Genomic DNA, 14423 nt, shown 5'->3' on the forward strand with positions numbered 1-14423 from the left:
ATGTGTTTTTTATACAGAACATATGGGTGAACTGCAGTGCAATCTGGAATATACTAATTTTCCTTTGAGCAGTCATGCAGACTGTATAAAAAGCAGAATAATTGCCTTTTTATCAGATTTCTTCTTAATGCATTACTTCTGACAATGTGGATCTTAAGAGCACATTACTGAGTGTATTTCCAAAGCCAGTGGCTTTTCTGGTTAAAGTTGATGTGAATCATGCAGTAAAAAGATCAGAGGCTTTGGCTTTTTTTTTTTTAAATTTACCAATGTGTCCTTACCAATGTGTCCAATATAATATTCTTTAGAAGTCCTGATATCTTTAAATCTTTCTAAGTCCTTCCATATCACACAAACTGTGAAGTACAATATAATACACCGGATTATCAGTATATTAAGTTTATAGATAAATAACTTTCTAAAGAACATTCTTTACTTGTTCTTCAGGTTTTGAACTTAAGGAGAGAGAAATCAAAAAGGCTAATTTTAAAATTTGTTACAATATTAATTACTAAAAATTTTAAAACTTTGGAAGTTGAGAATCAATTCATTAAGCATTAGAACAGTTGCATAATGGACTGCTATCATGACAGTAAGACAAATCCACTCTGAAAGTTGTGCTTAATGTGTTTTTTTTTGTTGTTTTTTTTTTTTTGCGTGTGTGTTTTTCTCTCAGGCCCTTCTAGCTAACAAGTCCAAAATTCAGAGTTCTGAAAATCAATTTTGAACAGTACTTTAGTGCAGTTTCAGTACTTTAATCTATGAACTTTATTTCTTGCTCTGCATCAAAATTCAAATTGTTACTTCAGTATTATGAGAAATACATCAAAATAATGTAACTAAATCAATTCCAATAGTTGCTGCCACTTTCATCTATATTGTGTCTCAGGCATCCCCATATCAGCCTGAAAAGTCTTCTGGGGTTGATGACCACACACTGTACAAACAGTATACTGCTCCAAACAGGAGAGGTAATCTATCAATAGTGTCTTTTTCTAGACAAAGCAGCAAGTAATGCTTGCTACATTGAGTATCTGAAAGACCATCAGCAGACGATGAGGTGAAAAGACTTCTCTTTACTTCATCCTGTCTCTGTTACCAATTTGTTCTTGTTTTTTTTTCCTCTGTCTCAAAATGATTTTCTTGTTTTTACATTAATCAATGTAAAACAGTTTTGAAAAATGCATATAAATATTATGCAATCTTACTAATATTAAATTCCTTTGCTGAATCAAGTTAAGAAGAGAAAAGGAGTAGGAAGCTGAAAGTCCTATAGTACGCTAAAATATTTTCTTGTCCATTAGAATATACATTGATACCATGTTAAAAAACCTATGAGCAAAAAAAGGCCGAACTATGGAAAGTATTCTTCAGCTCAGCCTTTACTAGCAAGAGCAACTTTCAGGAATCTCAGTTCCCAGGGAGAAACATTGGTGCAAGAAAGATGTACCATCCTTGGTGAAAGATGATCAAGTCACAGAATACTTAATCATATTGGACACATGCAAGTCCATGGGCCCTGATGGGATGCACCCAGGTGTACTGAGGAAGGTGGCAGAAGTCATTACAAGGCCATTCACAATATTTTTTGAACGATTATGGTGATTGGGAGAGCCACTCAAGGACTGGAAAAAAGCAAATGTCACTCATATATTCAAGAAGGGCATGAAGAAAGGACCAAGGGATCAACCAGGCCAGCCAGTCTCAACTTCATACCTTGGAAGGCGATGAACAGGTAATCCAGGCACTTGACAAGAAAGTAATGAGGAGTAGTCAGCGTTGATTCTCCAAAGGGAAATTATGTTTAACTAACTTGATAAGCTGCAATGAAATTACCAGACTGATGGACAAAGTGCGAGAAGTGAGTATTATCACTGTGGACAAAACTAAGGCTTTTGTCAACACTTCTCATCAGCTCCTCACAAAGAAGCTGATGAAGTATGGGCTGGATGAATAGACAGTGAGGCGGACTGAAAACTGAATGACCAGGACCAGAAATTGGTACGTGGTGGCACAAAATCTAGTTGGAGACCAGTAACTACTGACATAACCCCAAGGTCAATACTGGGTCCAATCCTATTCAATACCTTTGTTAATGTTTGGGATGATGGGTCAGAGTATAACCACAGCAAGCTTGGCAGGAGTGGATGATTCACCCAAGGGTCATACTGAGGTCCACAGAGGAACCTTGACAGGCTGGAGAAATGGGCTGACAGGAACCTCAGTAAGTTCAACAAGGAGAAGTGCAGAGTCCTGCACCTGGGGAGGAACAGCTACAGGCACCAGCCCATGCTGGGGACAGCCAGCTGGAAAGCAGATCTGAGGAAAAGGACTTGGGGTCCTGGTAGACACCAAGATTTGTATTAGTGAGATTATTTAGTGATAAATAATAGATAATAATAGATAATAAAGATAGTGATTATTGTGATCCTGCCACTAATAAGCCTAATGACATTGTTGGCTGCATTTGGCAAAGCATCATCAGCAGGTCAAGAGAGGAGATTTTTCCACTCCACTAAGCATTGGTGATGCTGCAGCTGGAGAACTGGCTCTAGTTCTGGGCTTCCCAGTACTAGAGAAATCTAGACACACCAGAGAGAGTCCAGAGGAGGGCAAGGTTCAAGGACGTGGAACATTACTCCTGTGAGGAGGGGCTGAGAGAGCTGGCAGTGCTCAGCTGGAAGACAAGGGGATTCAAGGGAAATCTTAACATTGCAGATAAGTATCTGAAGGGAGATTTGAAGAGAATGAAGCCAGGCTCTTTTCATTGGTTCCCAGCATCACAACTTGCAGTGGGCACAAAGTGGAACACAGGAGCTTTCCTTTGAATGTAAGGACGTACTTCCGCTTTTTTTTTTTTTTTTTTTTAATTGGAAGGGTGACGAAGAATTGGAATAGGCTCTGCATTACAACAGGATCTTTTTATCAAGCAAGATTTTGCACAGCTTCAAACAACTTGCACAACTTACTGTGTTAAGTTGTTAAGACTTCACAGACTTCACACATTGGAATTTGCCTCAAGTTCAGTTAAAGGAGATATTAATTCTATTCTTGATTAAAATAAACTTAAGAGGCATCGGCTTTGCTGTATCATCTTCTAAAGAAAACATGCTGCATGTTATACTAGGCAGTGTACAAATAGAGAGCTGAATTTATTTCCATAAACTGTTTAGGCAGATATTACATTACTGACTTACAGAAAAAAATACAAAAACCTAAGCTTGCGACAAATATTGAGCACATCAAAAGCAGGGAACAACTGTTTTGTGCTTGTTTTTTTTTTTTTTTAACATACAAACATTTCATTTCTTTCAAATTGAGTCTTAAAAGAAGCATTATTATTTGAGAATAAAAATCCAGTTATGCTCCTCTGCATCGCATTATGTTAACCATTTTCAATATTCTCAATAAGATGTGATAACGGACAAGTCTGTAATACAGAAGAGAAGAGACTTAGTTTACACAAGGCTTTAACTGCAGTAAAGAAACACATGGTATTGTTCTTATACTACTAGTCACCATGGGAGAAATTCAAAAGCGTTTCATTCAAGCTCTAAGAAAGAGTCTCACAGATTTTTACACTGCAATGTTCTCATTGTTTTTGTTCCTAAAGAGGGACAATGGAAAACTTATAGATGCATTCGAAATTCAGAATGAATATATAAAAATAAGTTACATTTACATCCTTTTACCCTAGAGCATTGACCATATAGTCACAACAGTAACCACACGGATTATTATTCAAATGCGTAACAGCAGCCACATTTTGGCATGCATAGTCACTTTATAACAAAAAGGTAATACACTACAGTGCAATTCATTGAAAGCATCTGGCTCCAAATATTCCATTGTATTTCAAAAAACATGCAGCAGCTTTAAAAAAGACTAGTTCTTTTCCAAATTTTCTTTTTACCAACTAAGTTTTAAATAAATATAATAACGATCTATGCAAATTGCACACCGTATGGAGAACTAATTTATGTAGAAGTGATGTACATTTGTCCTGGTTTCAGCGGTGACACAGCTGATTTTATTCACAGTGTCTGGTATGATGCCATGTTTCGATCTTAAGAGAAAAGCAATGTTGACAACGCACCAATGTTTCAGCTGTTGCTGACCAGTGCTGTACAGAGCCAAGGCTGTTTCCATTTCTCAGCTTTTTGTACTGTTCTGCCAGCAAGAGGGCTGGGAGGAGGGGCACAAGGAGCTGGTAGGAGACAGAACCAGAACAGCTGATCTAAACTGGCCAAAAGGATGTTCCATACCATATGCGATGTTAAGAAAAACCTATAAAACTGCAGGGAGTGGGGGCTGCTGCTGCTTGGGCATCAGTCAGTGGGACGTAAACAACTGCTTTGTGCAACACGTGTTTTAGTGTATGTATATATGTAATTATCCTTACTGTTATTTCTCTCTTCTTTTCGTTCTTACTAAATAGTTTTTATCTCAACCTACAAGTTCTTCCCCACCCCCTATCACATTGGAAGGCAGGGAACTGAGCAAAAGGCTGTGTGGTGTTCAGCTACTTACCAGGTTAAACCACACCATACATTAAATAAATTTCCAAATTCTAACTTCCTTATTTAAACACTAAATTCAGTTTTCTTGTGCTATATGATATGTATTGTTACTAAATAAAGAAAATAAAGAATACTGGAGGAAGAAAATAGAACATATCCTCTAACAAGACGAAAAGAATCAGAGAACTTTATTGCTGTCTTAAGCAATGACTTAAAAAGGTATTACTCGTAGCTTAAATATATTAAGAACATTTTCACTGATTACAGAATTACAGAAACACATCACTGTACAAATTAACTTCTCTTTTAGATAGCTTCTCTTCCCTTCTGGTGTTTACCCTTAGCCAGACTTTAAAGAATTTATTATTAATCACATTTTTTCAGACACCATCCAAGAGCACATGAGGATAGGTGACCTATTGTAATAGATATTACATAAACAAAACTAAAGAGTTCATTACCTATTTGTATAAAGTAGACTGGGTAAAGGAGGGAGACAAAGCATAAAGAAATAAATCCTATAGCTAATTGAACAATATAATGGTCACAGCTGTCACACTGGTTCTTCAATTACTAACTTCTAGGTAAGCAAGGTGCAAACAAGTAGCTTGAGTAAGAATCTGTCAACAAATAAAATAAAAATAAGAATAAATAAATAAAAATAAAAAATAAATAAAAAGGGGTAGTCCCCACTGGGCTGAGTTTGCCCCACACATCATTCTTCCATTGCTCTGTTGCAGTTGAATAAAAGCACAGTTAGGCCAATGACAATTACATTTCTTCGTGATTTTGTTACATTACTCTTCAAGAAAATATGGCAAGGCTTTATGGAAAAATCATAGAAAATTTTTGACCTCTGTAAAACGTATTTACTGTTATACTTCTACCCTAACCTATATCAGCCTAAATAAGTTATGTAAGTTCTGATATTTCTAACTTTTCATGTTTCCAGACAAAACTATATCAACAGTGTTAGGTTACCTGCAGTGAGTTTTTCGGTGTGATGCAAAGCAAACACACTGCCAAACTGCCATTATAAACATCATAAACACTTTAAAACTTTCAGTCATACAAGGAACCTCTAAAATGATCTTTCCTTTTGCAACTGTATAAGCTTAACTGTTGGAACAGAAGAAGAACTTCATTGATCGATAAGATTTTGACAATAATGCTTGAAAGTATCATGCCTTTCGTTAAATGTTCAAAAATTATGACGGCTACAGAGAGCATTTTTGTGATACAAATCAGATTACGGTAACGAAACCTGTTCCAAACTTTCCTTGTATTGATAATATACAAATACATGTAAAGATTCTTTTCAAATGAAATTTCTTCATGACTACCACAGACATCATCTTTTCTTATTTACATATGCAGTCTGTTCTTATATTAGTGTTGGAACTAGTATCACGCTGACAGTTCTAATCATTTGACAGAGAAAGGCAATTGAAAGAGAACACATCAATTAACAGCAGGTTCTATAAATTAATGCTAATGAAGGACTTTTATATGAACATTTGGAATGATAAGCTCAATTAAATTTTGAAAAGACTAATAACAGTAATGCAAAAATACATGAATGGTTTAAAAAGTGCAACAGAAGACATCTCCCTGCTCCAGTTATGATGCAAGAATGAAGAAAAACTCAACACAGTTAAAAACAGTGTGAAGTATTATAACAATGATAAAATAATAAGCAATTCACACACTGAGCATTTTCAGTTGCTGTTGGTGCTGAATGAATTTAAGGGATTCGAATATTTGACAATTACTACGTTAACAAGGTCACTAACATACAAGAAACAGAAATGTTTGCAGTCCATGTTAATCCTCCCACTTCAAATCTTTTTAACATGCTCAGTGTGTGTATATATGTATAAATACACACACACCACAAGATCAGTATGAAAGTTTCTTATATTGGTCACACAGTTGGCGACTTATAACCGAGACAGAACGCAGAACATTAAGCTACACAGTCCACTCAGTTGATCAACTATAAGCAATTCAACACTTACAGTACACTGTTAATCTCCCAAACAACAGAAAAGAGAAAAAAAAAAGCCAAAAACAAAAACATTCCATGCTCTTTCTGGACAAAAAGTCCATGGCTTGGAAGTTACAGCTGAGTTTATCTCAAAGAAAACGCTGTGCCCACAGCCTTACCTACCTGCATCTCCTCCAGGCATGTTGTATGCATATAAGTATCTAGACACTATTTACAGAATCTATTACAGCATTCACTTATATTAAGTTATGAACTGTATGGTTCATCTCCTACTAAACTGAGTTTTAATCAGAGAACTGATTTCTTAAAAATAATGTAACTATCTGATAACCCATTCTAAGTGACTAAAATGTGATTGATCCTAAAGAGAGACGTCAGAAAACATACCCTCTTTTAATTTAAAAATGTAAATAAAAACACTATGAAATGAAAACTTCCATATGCAAAATATGACATTTTAAATAAATCAAAATCAGACCAAAGCACTATGAGCAGCAAACTAAAACGACAAAAAAACGCATGGAACAAAAATGCCCTACTGGTATATATGCAACAGAAAGAACCTCCTCTCCTTATTCCTTCCCCTCCAAGAATACATACCTGTTGAATATGTCTACTAGCACGTTTCTGAGGCTGGTAGGTAAGCCAAGTATACAGCACTGGATCAACATTAATCGCTAATCCTTGTATGCTGGACAAAAGTACTGCACCTATATGCATAGAAAACAAAATAGTTACTGTCCATTTATATTCATTTTTCTTGCACACAGATCTTTGATGCAGATTTTCATTTGGATTGTATTTAAATATATTTTTCTTACAATTCTCATTAACAGTAATAATTACCAACTAAATTTCATTATCCTATTGAAAATTAAAAACTTGCCAGCACTGTCAGTCTTAGGACATACACACACACACACACACACACAAAAGAGACACAGAGAACTGCATTTTGATTTTCCTTGTTGCATCTTTTTGCCAAGAGAAATGGTTGCTTTCACAAAATTGAGCATGTAACTGAATACACACACCTTTCCTCAGATTCTAAGCCAACAACAACATTATACAAGTCAAACAAGTCAAATGATCTTTGACACAAAAGAACATACTGCAGGACTCCCTGCACCTCTAATAAAGAGAAGCCCGGTTTGGGCAGTGGATTCTTTTCCATTTCTTTTAACAAAGACAGCTTTCCACTCAAGACAAACATTTTCAATGTAGACGTGTTTCCAAGTACTCTTTAGCAAACTTTCTGAGTAAAATAAAAGGCAATTTTTTCAACTCCACTTGTGTTGCACTCTGTGCTTTTCTTAAATTTTATGATTTCTCTTATTTTGTTTAAATCACATTTTAGGAGTTGAAGGACTGCAAGACAAGGTTATTGTAACCTTACTTCCTAAGAGAAAATTCAAAGTTTTCATACATGTGAAGAAAAACCTATATGGGAAGCACAGACTCAAAACAGGAGAAAAGCTGTTCTCAGTATCTAGAAATTTTAGCATACTTCAAAACCAGGTACTCTAAAACCCAATGTATGAGTCATTATTTCTTTTCTACCTGCATTAAACATCTGACCATGAATTTGGTGAGGCTACTTTTTAAGTAGTACACATCAATTGTTAGTCATTGTAGTTTTTTACAGCATGGAGTTGCAAGATACAGAAGCAAATGGATTAACATAATATAAAGTTATTATATTGAAAAAGTAGTGCAAGCAGTAATAAGCAGCTGCCTTTTTGTGCAGATTTTTCAATTTTATAATGAATAAATCAAATAAAGAAGTAAATAACAAAATACATTCAAGAAAGAAATTCTGGTTACTGGGAGGTCCAATATAAAATTGTAGAGAATTACAGTAGTTTTGTAATTCAAAGAATCATGAGTTATTTCCTAAAGAAATACCTAGCAACATATCTGCTCTGTAGTATACAAATGCTGCAATCGGAATTTAATAATAAATTTAAATTAATTCAAAATCACAAAATTCAATATACTTCACCAAAAAAATAAGCAATCACATGCCTGAAAAGACATAAGACATAATACACAAAACTGTGAAAATAAAACTAAAGAAGTTCTACACTTATTATATATAACAATGTTAAAACCTGTTGAATTCCAAGTAGCAGAAATACCATCAGAACAGGGCTATGCAAGTAAAGGCTGATGAATACAATGGGAAAAAGGCAGTCAAGAAATACACAAAGATAAATCATCAGCTCAGCACAGGCTGGAGTTGGAACACACACTGTGAGGAACTCCTATACATAGACTTGTCTTTGTGATCTGATGGTTTTAAATGTCAGTAATAAACCTTAGAAATAAATCTGCAACTTAAGGCAAAGCCGATGTGGAGCATACAGTAAAAGGGTAATGTGCAAGTAAGTAAGAACAGCGGTGAGTGCGTCTTGCAGCAGGATCTGGAGGAAACTAACAAATGGAAGCAGAAGGTAACAGAAGATTGACAAAGTAGACACTACAATCGTTTGCTGCTATAATATATCTGGATGCCAAAAAGAGAATTCTGCATCTTTAAGAGACAATGCCCCTTGTCAGCAATACTTAATTGAAAGGTTTAATGCATAGGTGGTATGACAAGTGGGAGTCAGAGACCTCCCAAAGAGAGGGGAATAAAATCAGCCTACAGGCAAAAATCAACAAATATCTCACATTTACAACAGACCTTGAAAAGAAAAAAATTGTTACTGTAGCACATGCTGCTAGTTACGCCATTTAGTTTTGTGTTTACTGCAAAAAAATCAGCTAAAAGATGTTCAAAACAATTAAGCTGTGCTTTGAACTGAAACTACCTTTAAACTTCAATGAAATCACTGTCGCAACCCAATAAAACTTTAAAGTAAGGTAGAGCAGAGAGCAAAATAGTTTATTTTTCCAGTTGTCTCTTACATTGATAGCTTGTGTCTGAGCAGGAAAAAAAAAAAAACAAAACCAAAACAGTCTAACATACAAGTAGTCAGATAAGCAATTGCACTACCTGACTTTCAGTTGGAACGCCAGGTAATTTTGGCCTCCTACCCACTTCCATCACTTCGAATTATTGAAATTTACTGCTCTATTTGCAACTCAGCTGCTATATTCGCTGGGCAAACCTATTTTATTATCACTATGTAAAGCTGGTTTTTGTGTAACAGCTCTCCTCAAAATAACTAAATAATCAAAGAAAATACTCTCAGATGCATTGTTTGTCCTTTGCCATCCCAAAACACTTAAACTTGAGCACTCATGCTAAGAAATAAGAAGCACCTTGGCTTTCAAGACAGACCTCTGTGGGAGAGCCAAGCCATAAGCTGGCAGCAGGCCCCTTATGTGCTTAAGAAAAAAAATAAATTTGTTATTTCTCTCTGTCAAGATGCAACACTCGATTTTCCTGGATTTCATTAAGACTGCGGTGAACTTTCTTTTCTTCCCTCCCCCTTTTCTCTCTTAATTAAATTTACATTTCAGGATTACAAAAAAAGCAGACCTTAGATCCATACTGTACTGGGTTTCATTTTCAGATCCCAGCTCCTGCCCGCGTTTCTTACATCTGTCCAGAAAATGATTTAAAAATAAGATTGAACCCAACACCACGCAATCTTTGAAAGTTTGAGAACTTCCTCAAAGCTGTGGCATTACATGCAAAGTGCAGTTAGGCAAATAATTTCTTTCCTCCCCAGCGTTCGGCCGTCTCTGGAGGCACAAAGCAGGGAGCAGCAAGCCGGAGCAGGAGGTGGCTCAGTGCAGCTGCACTCTTGCCCTGCAGTCAGCCTTACTGATGAGCTTCCCTAAAGGACGACAGCTGTGGTGGGAGCACTCAGTCCCCTGAAGGCCTGGGGGCCAAGGAGGTTAATGCAGGGCCTGCTGCTGCCTGGCGGGCTCTGCCACCAGCTCTTCCTGCCTTACATCAAGGAAGAGAGGGGCAGTTGGTCGGGGTTCTAAGCTCTCTTCTTCACGAGGAGAAACTGAAGCATATAGGAAGTGGGATACAGAGTGTGGCACACTTCTTGTGAAGCATGTGGGGCAGAGGAGGACAGCTGGAGGATGTGGCTGTGTAGTCAAGGAGCAGAGCTGCTGGTGCTGAGGGGAGCTCAGCATCAATGGAAGAATGGAAAAGGGCTGTAAAGATCACAGAGCCAGAAGAGAAAAATGACTGCAGTGGGATGGTGCTTTGGGATTAAAAAGGAGGTGGCAACGCCTGGAGAAAATAGCTGCTTGTTTTGAGGTCTAGAACCTCAAGAAAGAGTAAACCTTGCATTACTGAGTCACTCCCACCATTCTGGTGAAAAAAAATTTACTAGGAATAGTAAAGGACCACCCTGGCAAAATTCTTTGTAAATTCCACTCTGTGTATGCAGTGTCCAAACACATCTATACACCATGCAGAGTAAAAACTTCCAGTAAAACATTTCAGGTATTCCCCTACAAAATGAACCTAAAATCTTAGCAGGAAACTAAAGTTTAAGTTAGTGCACAATTTATATTGGGGAGGGATCACAAATATGAACAAAGGGAATGATCTACAATAAAAACTAATTCTGACAAGTTTTGTTTATTTTTGGTAACTAAGTAACTGAAGAAAACATTACATCATCTTGCTATATAAGCTACACCATGAATTACTTTATCATTGAGCTCGTCACTCCTGTGTCTCAGGACATGTGAACGATAAGCAGATAGTGATACAGGTTAAATTAGCAGAATAACGTAATAAATAATCTCTTCTAGTTATGTATGTTTCAAATATAAGTGCTTTCAAGGGCATTTTCACTAAAGCATGCTGTAAAAATAGTTATGTATCACAAAGAAATGAAGATTTTTGATGGTTTTTGTTTGTTAATAAAACTATATAGGTAATTAGTTCTTTCTGCTAGTTGAAGCAGAACAGATGAACAGTAAATCACTAAATGTAGAAATATCTTTTTAATTTTAGCCTAGAAGTCAACTAAGGCAAAAAGAGCACACTTCACTACTATGCTCGCTGCCAGAACGGCTCACTTATCCACATTCCAAACAGGCTTTACCAATTAGCTATCCCATGGCACCACAGTCATTTTCAGTTACATGCCAAACTGAAGAATGAGAGCTGAAGAGGGAGTTAGAAATTGCAGTTACACAGCATAAAAAAGTAACTTGCAAACTCTGTCAGCTTCGTAGTATCTATGACCAACCAATGTAATCGTCTTGCAAAAGCTAATCTAATATTAGGTAAGAGATGGAGAAATGCATTTCATTTTGACTAGCTGACTCAGACAAAGAAAACATACATCAAACTTCATTATTTTGAAAAAATTTTTTACATCAGACTAGCTACAGAAATTTGACAAATTTTGTCTATCTGATAAGATACACACCCATGTGGGTCTGTGTTCAAGGCTGACTTGAGTGATTATATATTGCCTTTTATTAAAATGTAATCCAAATCTTATTTCAGAGAAAAAGATCTCCTAGTCAACTTTACTTTCACAGAGTTTCATGGTCACTAAATACTTAAAATAACCTGAGGATCATTTAATTTAGTTGCCTAGACCAATATTTGAATATTTCATTAAAAAAGCAGTATTAGTACTTTCCCATGAACAAAGCACTTTGTTCTGTAATGTCAGTTTCTTCACAGAACTGTTATACTCTGTTCAATCGTGCACGTACCACAATATATTAATACTACATATTTTTAAATATTAAATAATAGCTTTTTGATCTTGGGAAACATTTAATGAGATCATACTTCTACCACCACCTTGTAACTCTTCTACTATGGCTTATAGTTGAAAAGCTCTACGTGCTGAAAGAAGTCAGCATCATTACTTCTGCTTAAAAAACAGAGAAAGTAAAACATAGAGGTGAAGTTACTAAATTACACAGCAGAACAGCAGGACACTGGGATAGAATTCAGATGTTAAAGTTGTGTGCCACAGCTAAGTATTTACTGAAACTAGTAACAAAAATAGAAAAATAAATAAGATGGGGTTTCGACCTTGTTAAAAATAGGTCTAAATCACACTGGCCCAATTTCAGCTGACTGTTCTGATTAGACATTATAATACATAGACATTATATATATATATATATATATATATATATATATATATATATATACATACATTATAATTTAAAGAAATTAAGTATCCTATCTTTCTCAGAAAGCACCCAAATACCCACAAATTCTGAATTATGCAATTAAAACAGATGGAATTATAACCAAAACATAGTGTAATGAGGCAAAACAGAGAACTGCTCAATGCATGGGTATGGGTTAACATGAAGCTCTGTATGTCAAGCATCACTCTTCCGAAGAACAAGCAGCCACATTTCTGTAAATCAATCTGGAATGACACATACCAAGTCAAACTATGGAGAACCTCCCTTAGGTATTTCATACAATTTGTCCTTTGATGTTAAGAATAGAAATGAATCCATTTAGTATTTTGCCTTTCTTTTTTCAAAAAAATTACTACGATGTGCTGAGATGCAAGTTTTCACAAAAATGCTGTATGATGTGCATTTAGCGTGGTCGCTGTATGTTTTTGAAGAGCATCTTGAAAGGCTGCTTGTTTTCCAGAATTCACTGGAGCAAGACTTTAATTTCCTTCAGAGAATATGATCATGTGGGTTAAGGGATGCAGCTTAACAGGCAATAACGAGCCGGAAAAACGGGAAACGTGTAGGCAGCTATAGCATACGGAAACGTCAGCTTTATTTGAGTGATTACTGAATTGCCTCCATTCACTTAAAAATATATTGTGAGTGAGTGAATAAAATGGCAGCAACAGCATTAAAGCAATTCCTTTGTGCCATTCTTACAAAAAGGGGGAGAAATATGATGATCCTACTTATATTTCCTACAGATATAAGTGTTTAATCCAAGGCTTCTAACGTAATTATGCTACCTGTTACGGACAGGAGAAGAATTTCAATAGTTAAATAATTTCAGATTGGATAAATTATTTAAGAGAAGAGAAACAGTGATAAGAAAGCATTGTAATTTTCTCTCCAGAAGAAGGCAGAGTCCTGCAGGGATCTGCACGGCCCAAGACACTGCAGGAGACAAAGGTGGTGGAACAGATCTGAGTGACCCACAGCAATCAGCAGCAGGGCTCGCTGCAGAACCGATGAAGCCATCTGACCTGATTCTACACAGGTAAAATATTTTTCCTACTCATATCACTGTAATATAACTTTACATGTAAAGTGATGACTGAGCTGATTGTTCTGACACAGAAAACAAAATCTCTATTATTAAAATAGATCTAGAAAAGTGTTAGCTCAATGTGCAGCAGTAGGGAATGAACAGGCAATAAAACAGAATATCATCTATACCACTGTATAAATCCATTGTGTACACAGATATTAAAAACACTGCATGCAGCTCTGGCCAGTTGAAAGGTCACTAGGCCAGTTTTAAGCATTCAAACCTGGAAACTTCTGTTTCACAATACCATTCATTCAGTATTTACGCTCCCTAACTCACGCTATGCTCCATGCCAAAAGCATTATGCATCGTCCAAATCCCAGCGCCGAGAGCACAGAAATAAAAATGCATACACACATGTCTTGAACTTCACTTACTGGTTAAGTAATTTTCTTTTCTTCATTTTTAAATGATTGCCTATTTACTATAAAGCAAATGGGTTTTGAGCTACTCTAGGTCCAAGCCACCTGGATGTGGACCTCAGAGCCTTAGGCAAACTACAACTGCAAAAGCTCTTTTCCAAATGCAGTAATATTTACAGATTTTTATGATTGCATTGTTCTTGGAAAGTATGAATACAAATCTATAAGTAAAACCAGTAGCTACACTTCACATGGTGTCTGGATGTTATTTAATGAAGACACCGAAGCCTCCAAATATGTAGAAGCTGTTGCCTTAACAATCCCGCAGCAGTTACATTAAG

General features: G+C 36.2%; 1 protein-coding gene across 1 annotated transcript in view; it reads right to left on the reverse strand.

Moving 5' to 3' along the window:
• VPS13B (vacuolar protein sorting 13 homolog B) overlaps positions 1-14423 on the reverse strand; it is a gene marked incomplete at both ends in the record, with an annotated part of 421628 nt that overhangs the window by 222228 nt on the left and 184977 nt on the right. The window contains one exon of the mRNA XM_079533473.1: positions 7129-7238. Coding sequence (XP_079389599.1) covers positions 7129-7238 — 110 coding nt within the window. The remainder of the gene's footprint in view (positions 1-7128; positions 7239-14423) is intronic.

Source organism: Tetrao urogallus, assembly GCF_951394365.1.
Source record: "Tetrao urogallus genome assembly, chromosome: 3".
Taxonomy (NCBI): domain Eukaryota; kingdom Metazoa; phylum Chordata; class Aves; order Galliformes; family Phasianidae; genus Tetrao; species Tetrao urogallus.